The sequence below is a fragment of the Vulpes vulpes genome, chromosome 14, assembly GCF_048418805.1.
Source record: "Vulpes vulpes isolate BD-2025 chromosome 14, VulVul3, whole genome shotgun sequence".
NCBI classification, from domain to species: domain Eukaryota; kingdom Metazoa; phylum Chordata; class Mammalia; order Carnivora; family Canidae; genus Vulpes; species Vulpes vulpes.
Genome location: NC_132793.1, coordinates 14,712,778 through 14,732,107, shown reverse-complemented (window position 1 = coordinate 14,732,107; position 19,330 = coordinate 14,712,778). Strand labels below are relative to the sequence as shown.

The following is a 19,330-nucleotide window of genomic DNA, read 5'->3' as shown; positions in this document are numbered from 1 at the left end:
ACATTAAGAAGATTATTCACCATGACCAAGTGGGATTTATCCCCGGGATGCAAGGCTGATTCAACACTCGTAAAGCAAACAATGTGATTGATCATTTCACCAAGAGAAAAAAACAAAAACCTTATGATCCTCTCAATAGATTCAGAGAAAGCATTTGACAAAATACAGCATCCATTCCTGATCAAAACTCTTCAGAGTGTAGGGATAGAGGGAACATTCCTCAGCACTTTAAAAGCCATCTACAGGGGATCCCTGGGTGGCGCAGCAGTTTAGCGCCTGCCTTTGGCCCCGGGCATGACCCTGGAGACCCCGGGATTGAATCCCACTTAGGGCTCCCGGTGCATGGAGCCTGTTTCTCCCTCTGCCTGTGTCTCTATCTCTCTCTCTCTCTGTGTGTGTGTGATTATCATAAAAAAATAAAAAATTTTTAAAAAGTAAAAAATAAAAAAAAAAACAAAAGCCATCTACAAAAGCCCACAGCAAATATCATTCTCAATGGGGAAACACTGGGAGCCTTTCCCCTAAGATGAGAACACGACAGGGATGTTCACTCTCACCACTGCTATTAAACATAGTACTAGAAGTCCCAGCCTCAGAAATCAGACAACAAAAAGAAATAAAAGGCACTCAAATTGGCAAAGAAGAGGTCAAACTCTCCCTTTTTGCCGATGACATGATACTCTATATAGAAAACCCAAAAGCCTCCACCCCAAGATTGCTAGAACTCATACAGCAATTTGGCAGCGTGGCAGGATACAAAATCAATACCCAGAAGTCAGTGGCATTACTATACACTAACAATGAGACTGAAGAAAGAGAAATTAAGGAGTCAATCCCATTTACAATTGCACCCAAAAGCATAGGATACCTAGGAATAAATCTAACCAAAGAGGTAAAGAATCTATACCCTAAAAACAACAGAACACTTCTGAAAGAAATTGAGGAAGACACAAAGAGATGGAAAAATGTTCCATGATCATGGATTGGCAGAATTAATATTGTGAAAATGTCAATGTTACCCAGGGCAATTTATACATTTAATGCAATCCCTATCAAAATACCATGGACTTTCTTCAGAGAGTTGGAACAAATTATTTTAAGATTTGTGTGGAATCAGAAAAGACCCCGAATAGCCAAGACCCCTTGCCATAGCTGGGGGCATCACAATGCCAGATTTCAGGTTGTACTACAAAGCTGTGGTCATCAAGACAGTGTGGTACTGGCACAAAAACAGACACATAGATCAATGGAACAGAATAGAGAATCCAGAAGTGGACCCTCAACTTTATGGTCAACTAATATTCGACAAAGGAGGAAAGACTATCCATTGGAAGAAAGACAGTCTCTTCAATAAATGGTGCTGGGAAAATTGGACATCCACATGCAGAAGAATGAAACTAGACCACTCTCTTTCACCATACACAAAGATAAACTCAAAATGGATGAGAGATCTAAATGTGAGACAAGATTCCATCAAAATTCTAGAGGAGAACACAGGCAACACTCTTTTTGCACTTTGCCACAGTAACTTCTTGCAAGATACATCCACGAAGGCAAGGGAAACAAAAGCAAAAATGAACGATTGGGACTTCATCAAGATAAGAAGCTTTTGCATATCAAAATATACAGTCAACAAAACTCAAAGACAACCTACAGAATGGGAGAAGATATTTGCAAATGATGTATCAGATAAAGGGCTAGTTTCCAACATCTATAAAGAACTTATTAAACTCAACACCAAAGAAACAAACAATCCAATCATGAAATGGGCAAAAGACATGAACAGAAATCTCACAGAGGAAGACATAGACATGGCCAACATGCACATGAGAAAATGCTCTGCATCACTTGCCATTAGGGAAATACAAATCAAAACCACAATGAGATACCACCTTACACCAATGAGAATGGGGAAAATTAACAAGGCAGGAAACCACAAATGTCGGAGACCATGTGGAGAAAAGGGAACCCTCTTGCACTGTTGGTGGGAATGTGAACCGGTGCAGCCGCTCTGGAAAACCGTGTGGAGGTTCCTCAAAGAGTTAAAAATATATCTGCCCTACGACCCAGCAATTGCACTGTTGGGGATTTACCCCAAAGATACAGATGCAATGAAACACCAGGACACCCGCACCCCGATGTTTCTAGCAGCAATGTCCACAATAGCCAAACTGTGGAAGGAGCCTCGGTGTCCATCAAAAGATGAATGGATAAAGAAGATGTGGTTTATGTATACAATGGGATATTACTCAGCCATTAGAAACGACAAATACCCACCATTTGCTTTGACGTGGATGGAACTGGAGGGTATTATGCTGAGTGAAGTAAGTCAATTGGAGAAGGACAAACATTGTATGTTCTCATTCATTTGGGGAATATAAATAATAGTGAAAGGGAATATAAGGGAAGGGAGAAGAAATGTGTGGGAAATATCAGAAAGGGAGACAGAACATAAAGACTCCTAACTCTGGGAAACGAACTAGGGGTGGTGGAAGGGGAGGAGGATGGGGGGTGGGCGTGAATGGGTGACGGGCACTGAGGGGGGCACTTGTCGGGATGAGCACTGGGTGTTATTCTGTATGTTGGCAAATTGAACACCAACAAAAAAATAAATTTATTATTAAAAAAATAAGTCAATCGGAAAAGGACAAAGATTGTATGGTCTCATTCATTTGGGGAATATAAAAAGTAGTGAAATGGAATAAAGGGAAAGGAGTGAAAATATCAGTGAGAGTGACAAAACATGAGTGACACGTAACTCTGGGAAATGAACAAGGGGTAGTGGAAGGGGAGGTGGGCGGGGGGTTGGGGTGACTGGGTGATGGGCATTAAGGGTGGCACTTGGTGGGATGAGCACTGGGTGTTATGCTATATGTTGGCAAATTGAACTCCAATAAAAAAAATTAAAAAAAAAACAAATATTTGAGGTTAGATAATAAACTGTTGTAACAAACAAACAAACAAAGAATTTATGAATGGACTAAGTCTACAGAGGTCATAGGACTGTCCCAGTGTATGATGCTGGCAAATACTGGGGTCAGTTTCAACTCCCCATCTGACCTAGCACAAAACGTATGAACATTCCTCTGCTACTCAAATTTTTATAGGCAATAGAGGGCTGATTCCTGCCCATTATCTCCAGACTTACACCATGGTGCCTTATAAGTTTTGAGGAAATTGACACTCATCCTCTGTTGAGTTAAACATGATTTATACATGTTTAATTACAAAACTAATTTCTCCCTCCATACATGTGTGTGTGTGTATATAGGTATACCAGCATACAGTATGTATTTATTTATTTATACTTACAATGCCTACTTGACTCTTAAGCCCATTATTCTACCTTTTTTATATTAGTCTAAAAAATGAAATATTTATTTTATTTTATTTATTTTAAATATTTTATTTTTCCCTGATATTCTAAAAAATAAAACAGGCTGTGGGGTGCCTGGGTCGTTCAATCGGTTAAACATCTGACTCTTAGTTTCTGCGCAAGTCATGATCTTAGGTTCATGAGATTGAGCCTTGGGTCAGTCTCCCTGCTCAGCTTGAGGTTTGCTTGATATTCTCTCTCTCCTTTTCCCTCTGCCCCTTCCTCTGCTCGCTCGCTCTCAAATAAATAAATATATCTTTTTTAAAAAAGATTTTGGTTGTATACGTTCAACATAATATATTATCTAGGTAATCAGTAATTAGTACAATGCAAATGCTTAACAATAGGTATTTATTTTAAATAAGATATATACAATTATGGAACACCACATTTTGAAATATTTACCGGATTAAATGAGAGTGGGACAAGATGGGTAACAAAGGGTGGATGACTCCGAAAGAGAAAACAATCGATTAATTATATTAAATTTGCAAAATATGGTAATGCAAAGAGACATGCCTTAATTCTCTGCATTTAGATTATCATACTTTTTTAAAATGTTACTTTTCTTTTTTTCCTGGAAATTATCATATCATTAAAAATGTAGGAAAAAATTATTTGCAAAGGAGGGGGTTAGTTATGTGAGGGGAGGAGTGATCTGCAGAAGCCCAAGTCTGACAAAGAACAGGCAGACAAGGTAAGGGCAGACAAGGGGAAGAAACAAGGCTCCTTGTTTGCCCAGTAAAAGCAAGGAGCCAAGGGTAACAACCCAACTCTCCAGAGAATTCTCTGCCAGACTGAGAGCCCTCCATTCTAGCCAATCATGTCAACCAAGATCTGCTGCTCATCCTGCTCTTCTGTATGCTGCTGCTGCAAGTCCAGGGAGGGTACCATGAACTGAAGAGGAAGCCAAGTAGGTGATGCCCTAGGGGACAAAAAGGGGAAGGAGGCCAGGAGGGGCTATGTCCCTTTTGAGGAGGACCTGGGAATTGGAACCTATCAGCACATTCTGCTCAGACTACAGCACTTGGTCCTCTCAAACCATGGCCCTCTGGCCCCTTTACCCAGCTCTGGGAATATGATGTGGATGGAAGGGGAACCTATATCTTTTGATTCTCCACTCCAAATACCCAGACACAAATGGTACATACAGAAGTGAGGGGTATATAATGGCCTGAGAATCACAAGGGGAAACCAAACAACTGTTCTTGGATTTCTGCACATAGGTGACACATTACATCCAGAAATGTTGGTGGGAGTAGGTACAGAATGAAAGGACCCCGGGAAAGCAAGTTTTGGGGTGTACAGAGTTAAGTCCAAGTTATCATTGGAGGTACCAGGATGGTGACAGTGGAAGGGAAATAGGGCAAGTGATATTTTCTGGGGAGGGGCAAGGGCCCTGGAGTCAGTGACAATGACAGGAGAGAGAGGGCAAAGTGGCAAGTCATCTTCCTCTCTGGACCCTGCAAATTCTGGAGAGTAGGGAGGGTCTGCAGGATGTCTCAGACTCTGCTGAGTTCTCAGAGTGTAGATTCTATGGGTCAACTTCCTCAAGGCCATGACTAACATGGGAGACAGGGTCCTGGCTGCAGAGTATGGAGACGGACCAGCAAGGCCAGGTATTGAGATCTCTTGGGGGAAAGAAAGAGATTATAGAATTTAAGAGACTACCAATCACCAGGATTAGGTGAAGGGCAGAAAGTGTGGACTTTTCCCTGAAAAGTCCAAGATGACATGAGTGGGACCTGGGTTCTGAGGTCTTTGTGGGGGGCTTTGAGAGGAATGCTCTCTAGGGATCTGGTTGCACTGATTCTACCATGGTCCGCTTCAGAAACAGAGCTATTCAAAGAAATCAAGGTCTATGAAAAGCACACCAACATATACATATTCAGATGTCCATGTGAATATCACCAAGATTGTTAAGCAAATAACATATACTGTCCAACTTTCTGTGGGAATATTTGCATGAGCCTCCAGTGAGTGAGTGGGGCTGGGCTGGGCATCCTGCTCCCCTAAACCTCTATTCACACCAAAGCATGAGGACCTCAGATCCCAGGTAAGAGAACGTCAACAGGAAAACACCCTCCCTGCTGTGTGAACTGCTTGTTCCTGTCAAATAAAAAAACGTCCACACACCTGACTATTCTACTCCCAGTGCTTGTGATCCTTGAGGACTCGGTGCAGACCCCAGAGTGGCCCCCTTTGCTGGATCCAGGTCTCTGATCTCTCTTCCCTTGTCATACTTCTCTCTTCTCTCTCCTGTTGCCCCCCCCCCCCGCCCCCGGCCAGGCCCCTGAGGCCCAACTTCACTGTTGATCTGCTCACTGAACCGGTACTCTCAGGGGAGAAACTGCTCATGTGTGGTATCTCCCAAACTAACAAGAACACTCCTTAACCTGGATCAGAAGGGCCAAGTTGAACATGAGGGAGGTGGGGCTAGACATTGGTCACAGAGTAGGAGGCCCACAACGAGGCCTCTTTTTAATTGATCCACACCATCCCATTCTTCCTATTCTCTTTGTGAGGTTCAGATGACTGTCCCTTTAAAACAATGAGGAAAACTAATCCAAGGGACGTTAAGTGACATGCTCAAGGCCAAGAGACTGAGAGATCATGATATGGCTAGAGGAGAATGCTTGCCTGGACTCCCTGTTTGCTCACTGCTCCTCCATTATGGTGAGAACACAGCCATGGAAGTGAATGCCTTCACTAACATCTCCTACCCCATCCTCTAGCAGCATGGCCACTCTTGGGATGGGGCCTGGAACTGGATGCCAGCACCTGAGACTCCAGTGCCTTCCATCAACTGAATGGTCCACACTTTTCCCCAGTATCCCTCCATATGGTCTCATTCTCTCTCTTTTTTAATCCAGGGAGAAGCCACATGGTAGGGAACAGGGGGTTTATGGTGATGCTACCAAGGATTAATTGCCTATTGAGGGTAGCTATGGGTGTTGCCCATGGTCTCATGGTGAATCAGTGGACCCTAATCATTGGACAGACTCCTGACCACTCAATGCCAGCAGAGAGGCTCTGAGGTGGTCGTGGGACTAAATCCAGAGACTGGGTCACATAGGCCCAGTGGGAACATGGAGTCAAGTGCAAAGAACTCAGGAAGGCAAGCAGGCCTTGCTGGAGGCAGGTGTGCAGTGGTACACTCCAGTCCAGTGCTTCCTGCTGGGCAGCAGGGAAGGATTGTCCAGAGGAGGAAACCTACCTCTTTCAGGCCAGAGCCTCTGGCCCACCTCAGAAGCATCCCAGGGCTCCTAGTATTAGAGAAGCTTCTCCACCTCTCCTAGGAGCTGCACTTGACCAGGAGGCCTTAGGAAAGAGAGATCAAGATCAACTAGGGGTGGTAGAAGGGGAGTAGGGTGGGGGGTGAGAGTGAATGGGTGACAGGCACTGGGGGTTATTCTGTATGTTGGTAAATTGAACACCAATAAAAAATAAATTAAAAAATAAAATAAAAAATAAAATAAAAAAGATCAACCAGCAGCACAGACATCATCAGATGTAGATGGGCGGTAAGAGCATGCACTGCAGGAGCTCTTACTTGGTGCTTCCTCACATAGCCTGACTCTGCAAGCATCTTCCCAGTGCTTGGCCATGCCCCAAACACCCTGGGAGAGACTATTAAGAAAGGCAAAGTTCCTGCCAGGGCCCATATAGGAAATGAGCTCCCACATCCATATCCAGTGCTCCCTATCATGTGAGTACACCATGCTGCCAGCTGACCTATTTCTTGCCCCAGCGTGAGCACCTTGGACTATGAATTCTACTGGAAACAGCTGGTCTTCTCCATCAGGACAGCTGGTGTCCCAGCCTGTGTTCTACAGAGCTCTCTCGACACTCCACCCCGCCCAGTGACAAAGAGGCTACAGCTAGAATGCTTTGGCTGGGAGGAATGTTTCCCTGGTCAGCACTCCATGTTCTGTCCTATGGAACAGCTGTGTGCCCCTGTGGTAGGGCGAGTGGGGGAGTGAGACCCCTGCAAGGACTGAATCTCACAGAGGCAGAGGAGGGAGCAAATGTACATTCTGCCATGACCTGGTGTCCTAAAAACCGAGTCCTGGCCTGCAGAGAATCATTGATCAGGCTGCTGTGTGTGACAAACACACAGCCTCACAGTTGCCATGGCTTCTACATTGATTATTCTTTTCTCATCCTCCAGTCATGCTCCTTCTCTATGTTAGTACAGATGAGAGATTCTAGAAGTATCCTCCTGCCTCATACACCCACGATGTTGGTCAGTTTCTACCTGATTTCCATCCTTTGGCTCCTCCCACTGCTCAGAGGTGGGTCCATACTGATGCCTTCACCCCAAAGTGCATCCCATCTCTGCTTCTGGTGATAGTATGTGTGATAGCAAAGCCAGGGTGCCTAATTAAGGAGCTACAGGAAGTTATCTGGGATGCAAGGGTTGGGTTTAGGTGTTAAGTGCAATATCTGTCACCATGAATTGCCCATCAGCCCAAATATAATTAGTATGGGCATGACATGCAGGATTCAAGGAAAGCTCTAAGCCTAAAATCCTACCATTATAATTACATTCTCTAGGAGTGTATAGCCATCAGTGAGTGTAGTGTAGTGTCTGTCCAGTGTCTTAGCTTGGGAAGGCTCACTGCTGAGTGGGCGCAAGATGGTAGAAGAGCCTAAGTGAGAGGACACCACGCATCTGATATCTGAGGCTATTCTGGGTCACTGTTGCTGAGGATATGGTGGTCCCTTTTTATGCAGATTCAGGTTTCTTTTATGGATGAAATGTTTTCTTGGATTATAGGTTTTTTTTCTTTTAACTTTGTTTTTAATATTTTCAAGGCCTGTGGGTGTCCACTTGTGCTGTTTGTCTTCTTTTTTCAAGATTTTTAAAATAAATTTATTTTTTATTGGTGTTCAATTTGCCAACATATAGAATAACACTCAGTGCTCATCCCATCAAGTGCCCCCCTCAGTGCCCGTCACCCAGTCACCCCCACCCCCCACCCACCTCCCTTTCTACCACCCCTAGTTCGTTTCCCAGAGTTAGGAGTCTCTCATGTTCTGTCTCCCTTTCTGATATTTCCCACTCATTTTTTCTCCTTTCCCCTTTATTCCCTTTCACTATTTTTTATATTCCCCAAATGAATGAGACCATAAAATGTTTGTCCTTCTCTGATTGACTTACTTCACTCAGCAAGATACCCTCCAGTTCCATCCACGTCAAAGCAAATGGTGGGTATTTGTCGTTTCTAATGGCTGAGTAATATTCCATTGTATACATAGACCACATCTTCTGTATCCATTCATCTTTCGATGGACACCGAGGCTCCTTCCACAGTTTGGCTATTGTGGACATTGCTGCTAGAAACATCGGGGTGCAGGTGTCCCAGCGTTTCATTGCATCTGTATCTTTGGGGTAAATCCCCAGCAGTGCAATTGCTGGGTCGTAGGGCAGGTCTATTTTTAACTCTTTGAGGAACCTCCACACGGTTTTCCAGAGTGGCTGCACCAGTTCACATCCCCACCAACAGTGCAAGAGGGTTCCCCTTTCTCCGCATCCTCTCCAACATTTGTTGTTTGTTTGTGATATTTTTCCATTAACTTTATAACATCTTGTTTTAATAGACCAACAGAGACAGTTCTATGCTCAAATTGTTCTAGGCTTTGGTCACTGGGAGCTTGTTAAGGTTGGTTCCTGTTTTGCATTCTTTGACTTTAAGAGCATTTCCTTACTTTCTGACCCTGTAAAATACTCCAGTTTCATTTTGTATTTTCTAAGCCTATTTCTAGAATCAGCCATTTCACCAAGAAGCCTTTGCCCATTTATTGGAGAATGGTAATAAAAAACAAGATCTAGGCTCCTGGTGTATTTATTGCTACCATGGTATCACTGCTTCCAGGCATAGCCAGGAAATATATACATGTGCAACTAATCCATGTCTACACAGTCATCTATTTTACTTCTGTATCAGTCTCTCTGTATATATATATTGAGCTGAATGTGGGTTCATATCGATGTCTCTGACTCAAATCCTGGGGCTCATTCTAGCCTTCCATTTTGCTTATTTGTAACTTCTTTTCTCTTACAGTTAGAAACATGGCTCATATCATCCCCGCTTATTTGCTTATTTGTTCAATCTTATATCCATGTAAAGTCATTTTAGAATTGATTACCCGTGGGCATCTGGGTGGCTCAGCTGGTTAAGTGTTCAACTCTTTTTTTTTTTTTTTAACGTGTTCAACTCTTAATTTTGGTCCAGGTCATGATCTCAGAATAGTGAGATCAAGCCCCATGTCCATCTCCAACCTGGGTATAAGGTCTGCTTGGGATTCTCCCTCTCCCTCTCCCTCTACCCGTTCAACCTGCTCATGCATGCTTTCTCTCTCTCTCTCTCTCAAAAAAAAAAAAAAGTGTTGTTTACCCATACCCTGTGAGAAACAAATTTACCAGAGACCTGCTCACTAAAAAAAAAAAAAAAATTAAAGGGCTACTTGCCAGTTACCCACATTAAAATGAAGTACGAGAAATAAATAAACTTCTATTCTGTGAAACCCTGGAGATTAGCTTATCAGTTCTAAGGTAAGCAACTGAGGAAGCAAGAGATAAAAGCTATGTAGCCTGTAGGATGGGGACAATATTGGGGGGTGTAATAGGGCAATCAAAGATAGTGGAATGGAGTTGAAAAAGCCGAAAGCCACTATTGATAAATGAGTTTATTTGTCTAGGATTTGCTCTTGCCCAGCCCTTAGTGTGAACAGACTGGTATCCTGCTGGGAGCTTAGGGTTTTAGACTTCATGCAAAGATTTCCTGCAAGACACAAAGGTTATATACTCAAAAGCTAAGGGAACTCTGAGGAACAAGCATTCATTCCCAAGCCTAATATTATCTATCTCCACCAGACCCTGGGACATGAGCACCTTATGAAATGATAAGAATTGTCCACTTCTGGTGTGGGGAGATGAGTCTGGTTTATGAAACAGAGGAAGGTAGAGATTTGTGGCCTGGTGGGCCAAAAAAGTTCATGGAAAGGTCTGACTATGGAGGCCTTGGGTAGAAATTTGTAAAAAAGAAAAAAAAATAGGAAAGAGAAAACGATTGCATAATATAATGAGGACAACATAGGCATTGATTATATAATGAAAGCAACAATGTGCCCTAAGCTGGTGTCTTGGCTTATTCACCAGTGAGCTGATGTCCAGGCTTAGGGTACATTGTCTTCCACTATTTTTGTTCCTAAGATGTGGGATGCCTCAATCTTCTCTTTATGAATAACAGCATCTGAGAATCAGTGAAGACCCATGCCCAAGCACACTTCCCAACTCACCTCATTTTTCCAGCAGATGTTTCCACAATAGCTCCAGCAGCATGTGTAATTTTTGTTTGAACATCTAAGGGCTCTAGAACACTTCCTGGTACATTCAATGACATTGGGTTCTCCCCAGCACTCCGCAATGAGCCTTTCATCGCCTGTAATTGACATGAGATGGAAAGAGACTGACAGAGGCCACATAGCCAAGGTGGGAAGAGAAGTCCTTCATCAGCTTAACAGCCCCTCCTAGAATCCAAGCCCCACCAAGCCATACCCAGGTATTCATCTGCCTTATGAGAATATCCCCCTGCTGAGGTTCTTCATTACATCTTCATAGATCTCTGCCTTTTCTGCTCCCATAGGCCTCTGGGCCCTCATCAAACATCCTGGAGACAGAACTCAGAATACCCCCACATTCTTGTGTCCTATAAAATCTACATTTCTGTAACAGGAGACCTCAAGGCCCAAGGCAGCCTCTAGCCTCTTTATACCTATTCGCTAATATGGGAAGCCAGACCCGGGAGAATAAGGAAAAGATTCTCTCCTTTTCTCTTCTCTTTTTTGCTGATCCTGCTTTAAGAACAGCTTCCTACCAAATTCTTCTCTCTCTCACCCAATTTTCTTAGCACCCTCCACTGATTCCAATTTCTCATCATATGGCCCCCAACTCTGACCCACTAGGGACACATCTCATGTCTCTTTTCTATCTTTTCACATTCTAAAAGACCATACCCACTGAAACTTAGGGTATATATTAAGAAATCCCCCTCTAGTATTCAGTAAAGTACTCACAGCTAAGACACAGAGCTTCTGGAAGTATGGAAAGATATGGTATCCTGACACGGAAAAATATTATATCCTTGTAACTTATGGAATGTATATAAAAGGTGACAGGTACCTATTACCATTTTCAAGATTGGAAGCAGCAGCAAAGGACCTCAATTTGGTCATTTATTAGATCTCTATGCACAAAAAAGTCTCTGAATCTCCAATAGGTGACCCAGGGAAGGTGGGGCCTGAGTCCTGAGTCAGGTGTGCCAGCCATAATACCCCTTCACTTGTCCAGGAACAAGCACAGTATCCCCATCTCCCAGTATCCCCACCCCAAGTCTAATCACCTACTGCTATGTTTTTCCTTCAGCACTCCCAGCACAGACAGTAGCACCATACAGAAGAATATCATGAGTTGAGGTGTCCAGATCTTCATGATGCTGACCGTATGTGTCTGAATATATACTGTCAGGATGTTGTTTTCCCTTTCCAGTTGCTGCTGGAAACTGAGAGATATAAACAGAGTTGTAAGGCAAAAAGAAATGTTTATAGAATTTCTTTACTCTTTGTCTACCTATTCCTCCTTGCCTCCATCCACTCAACAACAGGCACACACCTAAGCTGAGCATTGGCTTTGCTAAAATGTTTCTCCACATTACACACTTCATGCCTCCCTTTTGTAGAAAAAAAATTATTTTAAAAAGATATTGCCTTCCCTTAATTAAAAGATAATTCAAATCCAGCTGATAAAATTCTTAAAATAAAAAAGTACAGAAAAGACAATGAAATATTTACTTCTAGTAAATCCACTATATTGGTGTATGTTATTCTGTCTTCTATATGTGCACATAAAACTGCAATCATATCAAGCTTGATGTCTATATCTTGATTTTTTATTTAAAAATGTGTAACAAGATATTAGAGGTGACTGAGTGGCTCAGTCAGTTAAATGTCTCACTCTTGATTTAGGGTCAGGTTATGATCTCGGGGTCATGAAATTGAGCCTGTGTTAGGGTCCATGCTGAGCTTGAAGCCTACTTTTAAGATTCTTTCTCTCCATCTCCCTCTGCCACTCTCCTACCCCCCAATTTGTGTGCTCTCTCTCTATATAAAAAATGATAATAAATTTTTTAATTAAAATGTGTAACAGTATTAAAATCAAAGTTTTGGCCAAGACTCTTGGATAGCCCCTAAAATGAGTTTGTGAGACAGATCAACTTAGAGTTTAAAGAAAATCTGCTCAAAAATCACCTTGCAAAAAATATGTCAAATACCTGGCCATTTTCCACGTTTAAAACAAGTCAGGATTTTAAGAGTTACCAACTATTTTTTGGCCATCTTTCACTCTTGTTTTTAAAGGATGTTGTGCTCTTTTAATTCCAAGTCACTAGAAAGGCTTTAAGATTACCTCACATAGAGCTTTATATGTGCCCCCAAGGTTTTGTGGAGACATAGTGGCACATGTATGAATCACAACAGAGAAACAAAGAGTAAAAGACTGGCTGAAGTGACCTATAACTTGCACTATGGCATTTGATAGGGCAATGTACACAAGAAAGCCACTATGGGTTTGCACTAGATTCATGTCAGGCAGGGTGCCTAGGAAGGACATGGAACCTCAGCAGAAGGAGTAGAAAGTGAGTGGCCAGATTCCTAGGGTCTGGAAAAGGTGTCTAGAAAGGAGGTAGATTCATCCATATCAAGACAACCACAGGGGAGAAATTTCCATCAGTTGGGGTTGAGGGAAGACTTAACTCATGAAACCACCCATTACAGAATCAACTTTAAGTAATACCAAGCCCAGAAAGTACAAAGCACAAAGGTACAGTACTCCCTGCTGTTCTGACCTCCTCATTCCTTCTCCCTCCTCTACTTCCAAAATGGCACTTAGCCAGCTGTAAGAGAGGAAACAGGCCACTTTCTTCCCCAATCGTGGGTTTCTAGGTATGGGGGAAGCCACGATTTTTATTCAATTTTAGTATTTCGACTGTTGCATGGGCTTAGACTTTTTTCATATATTCTAAATTTAGGCAGTGTCTAGAAAAGTCAAGTTCTATACCCAAGCTCTATATAGAGGAAGGAAAAGAAGTAGCTTTAATGAGTAAGTTTAAATGAGACAAAGGACAAGCTTTTCAACACATTATCAATAATACTCCCTGTGAAAATTTTCCCAATATACTAGTTACACATATCACTCATATTTTCCCATTGATCATAAGACATCTGAGGGCGGGGGGTGGGGGTGACTGGGTAGTGGGCACTTAGGGTGGCACTTGATGGGATGAGCACTGGGTGTTATTCTGTATGTAGGCAAATTGAACACCAGTAAAAAATAAATTTATTATTTAAAAAATAAATAAATAAATAAATAAATAAATAAATAAATAAATAAATAAAACATCTGAAAATTTGTAATTTCTCTTTGTTAGGAAAAAAAACTCAGTAGGAACCATCTTGCAACTAAAATTCAGTTAAATCCAGTATTAGCTTTAGAGTACAAATGTATAGCTCGAGAAGTTCTGAGTAAAGGGTACTGCCTCTTTCAAACCGTACATACTTGTTGCCAGTTTTCTTCTTCATTAAGATTGTTAGTGTTACCCAGGGCAATTTACACGTTTAATACAATCCCTATCAAAATACCATGGACTTTCTTCAGAGAGTTGGAACAAATTATTTTAAGATTTGTGTGGAATCAGAAAAGACCCCGAATAGCCAGGGGAATTTTAAAAAAGAAAACCATAGGGATCCCTGGGTGGCGCAGCGGTTTGGCGCCTTCCTTTGGCCCAGGGCGCGATCCTGGAGACCCGGGATCGAATCCCACGTCGGGCTCCCGGTGCATGAAGCCTGCTTCTCCCTCTGCCTGTGTCTCTGCCTCTCTCTCTCTCTCTCTGTGTGACTATCATAAATAAATAAAAATTAAAAAAAAAAAAGAAAAGAAAACCATAGCTGGGGGCATCACAATGCCAGATTTCAGGTTGTACTACAAAGCTGTGGTCATCAAGACAGTGTGGTACTGGCACAAAAACAGACACATAGATCAATGGAACAGAATAGAGAACCCAGAGGTGGACTCTCAACTTTATGGTCAACTAATATTCGACAAAGGAGGAAAGACTATCCATTGGAAGAAAGACAGTCTCTTCAATAAATGGTGCTGGGAAAATTGGACATCCACATGCAGAAGAATGAAACTAGACCATTCTCTTGCACCATACTCAAAGATAAACTCAAAATGGATGAGAGATCTAAATGTGAGACAAGATTCCATCAAAATTCTAGAGGAGAACACAGGCAACACTCTTTTTGCACTTTGCCACAGTAACTTCTTGCAAGATACATCCACAAAGGCAAAAGAAACAAAAGCAAAAATGAACTATTGGGACTTCATCAAGATAAGAAGCTTTTTCACAGCAAAGGATACAGTCAACAAAACTAAAAGACAACCTACAGAATGGGAGAAGATATTTGCAAATGACGTATCAGATAAAGGGCTAGTTTCCAAGATCTATAAAGAACTTATTAAACTCAACACCAAAGAAACAAACAATCCATCATGAAATGGGCAAAAGACATGAACAGAAATCTCACAGAGGAAGACATAGACATGGCCAACATGCACATGAGAAAATGCTCTGCATCACTTGCCATCAGGGAAATACAAATCAAAACCACAATGAGATACCACCTCACACCAGTGAGAATGGGGAAAATTAACAAGGCAGGAAACCACAAATGTTGGAGAGGATGCGGAGAAAAGGGAACCCTGGTACACTGTTGGTGGGAATGTGAACTGGTGCAGCCACTCCGGAAAACCGTGTGGAGGTTCCTCAAAGAGTTAAAAATAGATCTGCCCTATGACCCAGCAATTGCACTGTCGGGATTTACCCCAAAGATTCAGATGCAATGAAACGCCGGGACACCCGCACCCCGATGTTTCTAGCAGTAATGTCCACAATAGCCAAACTGTGGAAGGAGGCTCGGTGTCCATCGAAAGATGAATGGATAAAGAAGATGTGGTTTATGTATACAATGGAATATTACTCAGCAATTAGAAACGACAAATACCCACCATTTGCTTCAACGTGGATGGAACTGGAGGGTATTATGCTGAGTGAAATAAGTCAATCGGAGAAGGACAAACAGTGTATGTTCTCATTCATTTGGGGAATATAAACAATAGTGAAAGGGAATATAAGGGAAGGGAGAAGAAATGTGTGGGAAATATTAGAAAGGGAGACAGAACATAAAGACTCCTAACTCTGGGAAACGAACTAGGGGTGGTGGAAGGGGAGGAGGGCGGGGGGAGGGGGTGACTGGGTGACGGGCACTGAGGGGGGCACTTGTCGGGATGAGCACTGGGTGTTATTCTGTATGTTGGTAAATTGAACACCAATAAAAAATAAATTTATTTTTAAAAAAAAACAATAAAAAAAAAAGAAAAGAAAAGACTCCTAACTCTGGGAAATGAACTACAGGTGGTGGAAGGGGAGGAGGGCGGGGGATGGCAGTGAATGGGTGACGGGCACTGAGGGGGCCACTTGACGGGATAAGCACTGGGTGTTATTCTGTATGTTGGCAAATTGAACACCAATAAAAAATAAATTTATTATTTAAAAAAAGAGACAAAAACCCCTGAAAAAAACTAGAAAAAAAATAAATATGATTCATTCTTAAAAAAAAAAAAAAAAGATTGGTTTATTCTACCAATATTATGCACATCTTGTCTTGCCATATAAAGGAAATTCTCTCCCACTTGTTACCACACTGAAGACCGTCAATACCATATAGGACAGAGAATGAAACATGGGCATTGGAGTCAGACAGACCTGGGCCTGAAACCCAGCACCAATGCATTGAGCTTAATTTAAATTTTGGAATTGGCCTACCTACCACCTAACTTCTCAAAGCCTCAGTTTCCTCACCTGTAACATGAGGATGTTGTTGGAATCCACATTGCAAATGTTGAATCTATAAAGCACGGAGCATAGTCTGGCACATGGAATGTGCAAAATAAATGGCCTTTATTGTTACTATTAGGCTCAGATTCTTTTCTCTAGAGGAGTGATTGTTAATCTCATTAACTTTATTGTAATCTTTTTGTTTAAAAAAAAACACTATTTAACCATTTGAAATTAATTCTGGTGAGTGGGGGTCCATATTTCACTCATCTGTCTTAAATTTATTCATCCCACAAATATTTATATTTAGTGACTACTACAAGCCACTCTTCTAAGCACTGAGGATACAGTAACGGACAAAATTACAAAAACCTCTGCCCTTATAAAACTTATATTCTAGGACAGGGGATAGAAGATAAACAAGACACTTAAAAGGATAAATACATAATAATAGATGGACATCAATGTGAAGGAGGAAAGATAAAGATAAAGATAAAGATAGATAAAGATAAAGATAGATAAAGATAAAGATAAAGATGATAAAGATAAAGAGGATCTAGGACCTGGAATGCAGAATATGCAAAATAAGTGCTGGCTGTTATTTTAGGGAGATCACTGGTGATAAGATTCAGGGTTCTGAAGGAAGAGATTAAATACTGTTCCCCCAAAATTCTCAGTCTTCTCCCCACTTCTCTCTGACTCCCAGCCTGATGCTTCACACTCCTGAGGCCAAACAGAAGGACAGATAAAAGAAACAAAGACAAGGGAGAAGTCTGGATACTATGAATTATACAGTCACAGGGGAGTAATTGTCTCTTTCCCAGCAAATGACCAATTTCCCTTCAAAGTCTTTATTTTTGCTTCCACTTTTTCAACAAAGCAGAAGATAACTTTCATACACATTGGTTGAAAAATCTTCAAATGCTCAAAAATAGACATAATATATAGAGACGTTTCCAAAGGGGCAAAATTCTTTAAAAGGTCTTATTCTCTTCTTTGGCACAAGTGAAAAGTTATAAAATAGGAAGATAAAATTTGAGGCATATGGAGCATTAGATGAGTTGCCTTTAAATTTTTAAGAACTATTATTTGGAAATAATTTCAAAGTTATAACAGTAAAAATAGTATAAAAAGCATCCATATACCATTTGCTCAGAATCATCTATTTTAGGTATTCATCCATAATTACCTCCTCTGTCTCTTCCTTCTTCCCTCTTACATATAAGTGTATATACATATATATATGTATATATATTTATTTATTTTAATTATATTTTATTTATATATATAATATATTTATGTATTTTTTATATTTTATATTTAGAAATAATATTTCTGTATTACAATACTCTACAATTATAATTACAATTGTACAATACAATTACAATACAATACTCAAAAATTCTCTTACATGATCATAGTACAATCAATCAACTTCATTAAATTTAACATTGAATAAATATACTTTTATTCATTTACTAAGCTACCATAAGTATTCCATTTTATAAATTCACCCAACAGTGTCCTTTGTCTCTTATGACATTGAAATTTTTGAAGAATACAGTCAAACTTTTTTTTAGTTGAACATTCTTCATTTTGGGGTTTGTCTGAAATTTCTTCATGGTTAGACTCAGCTTATACAGGGTCAGTGGGGATGCTATCTAGGCAATACATAGTGTCCTTCTCAGGATACCACACATGAAGGGACACAGTGTTCATCTACATCATCTTTCTCTCTTTCTTGGTTTCTCCATTTTTTAAAAGATTTTATTTATTTATTTGAGAAATGGAGAGCATGAACAGGGAAGGGGGCAAAGGGAGAGAGAGAGGGAGGGGCAAACTCCCCCCTGAGCAGGTAGCCTGTCATGGGCTAGATCCCAGGATCCTGAGATCATGACCTGAGCCAAAGGCACTTGCTTAACCACTTAACTGACTGAGCCGCCCGGGAGTCCTTTGGTTTCTCCATTTGAACAACGAAGACAAGAATCTCTTCCAAACAGGGGTAGAGTTAGCATGATCTGGAGGCATGATTTGGACAAGGAACTCATCCAACCAAGCCACAAACAAGTGTTTGCATGCTCCCACTTCTAGCCATAGGACTCTGACCTCCACCTACCTCTGAAGATGTTCAAGTTAGAAGCGCTGGTAATTATTTAGCTGATGGCTCTTCTTCCTGGTTTCTGGGAACCACAGAGTCTCTGCATGGGGCAAATGATGGGCAGAACAGATTTCAAAGAATCAGAATGTAATCATAGTTCTGGCTATGACAGATCTGTGAGTTCTTTCCCAAGTCATAAATTGGGTACGTTCAGAACGTTATCACTGACTTCTTATTCAAGGAGTACTTCCTCTTTTCTCTTTGCAGCAGGTAATATAGACAGAAACAGAACACTGTGGACTGCTGGAGCCTCCCCTCCACCAACACACACATTTCTGGAAATCTGGGTGATTATGGAGGTGGGAAAGGATTTACGTATCTGTTTCTCTCTAGCATCTGTGTGAAGACTTTTATAAAGGCCCATCTGTCTTTGATATTAACTTCTCCCTTGCTAGCATCAACTTACACTACCTTATCATCAATACCTTGTGTCTTCTGTACTGATAAGAAGAGAGAGGTCTACCAAGAGAGCTTGCAAAAGGCAACATAACATAGAGATTTAAAACACAGACTTAACCTGGATCCAAATCCTAGCTCCCATTTACTTTGAGGAAGTCACTAGCCCTCTCTGTGCCTCAATTTCCTCATTTGTTAAATGGGTATAATAACAGCACTTTCCTCATGAGGTTGTTGTGAGGGCTCCATTAGTGATTATCTGTAAAGCACTTAGAGCTAATGTCTGGCATAGAGGTCGTGCTATGTTTGTTAAATAAATGAATGAAACACCCAGTGAAGTGTCAAGAATCATTCAGTTTAAGACCAAGTTCTGGGATGCCTGGTGGCCTAGCAGTTTAGTGCCTGACTTCGGCCCAGGGCGTGATCCTGGAGACCCAGGAT

At 41.3% G+C, this 19,330-nt stretch overlaps 1 protein-coding gene across 1 annotated transcript; it reads right to left on the bottom strand.

Annotated features, from left to right (window-relative positions):
- Positions 1-4,189: 4,189 nt before the first annotated feature.
- On the bottom strand, positions 4,190-12,719 carry WFDC11 (WAP four-disulfide core domain 11). Its single transcript, XM_026014716.1, has 5 exons — positions 12,712-12,719; positions 11,785-11,943; positions 11,354-11,362; positions 10,682-10,814; positions 4,190-4,273 (listed from the first exon to the last, which is right to left on the bottom strand). Exons 1-5 carry the CDS (start codon positions 12,717-12,719, stop codon positions 4,190-4,192), a joined length of 393 nt encoding a protein of 130 aa, XP_025870501.1.
- Positions 12,720-19,330: the final 6,611 nt, after the last annotated feature.

Bases quoted from the DNA above. Each gene is read 5' to 3' on its own strand.
- WFDC11 (XM_026014716.1), bottom strand. The intron at 4,274-10,681 runs GTGAGTTGGGAA...CTTCCTCTTCAG, and splicing joins ACATCTGCTGGAAAAATGAG to TTCATGGTACCCTCCCTGGA.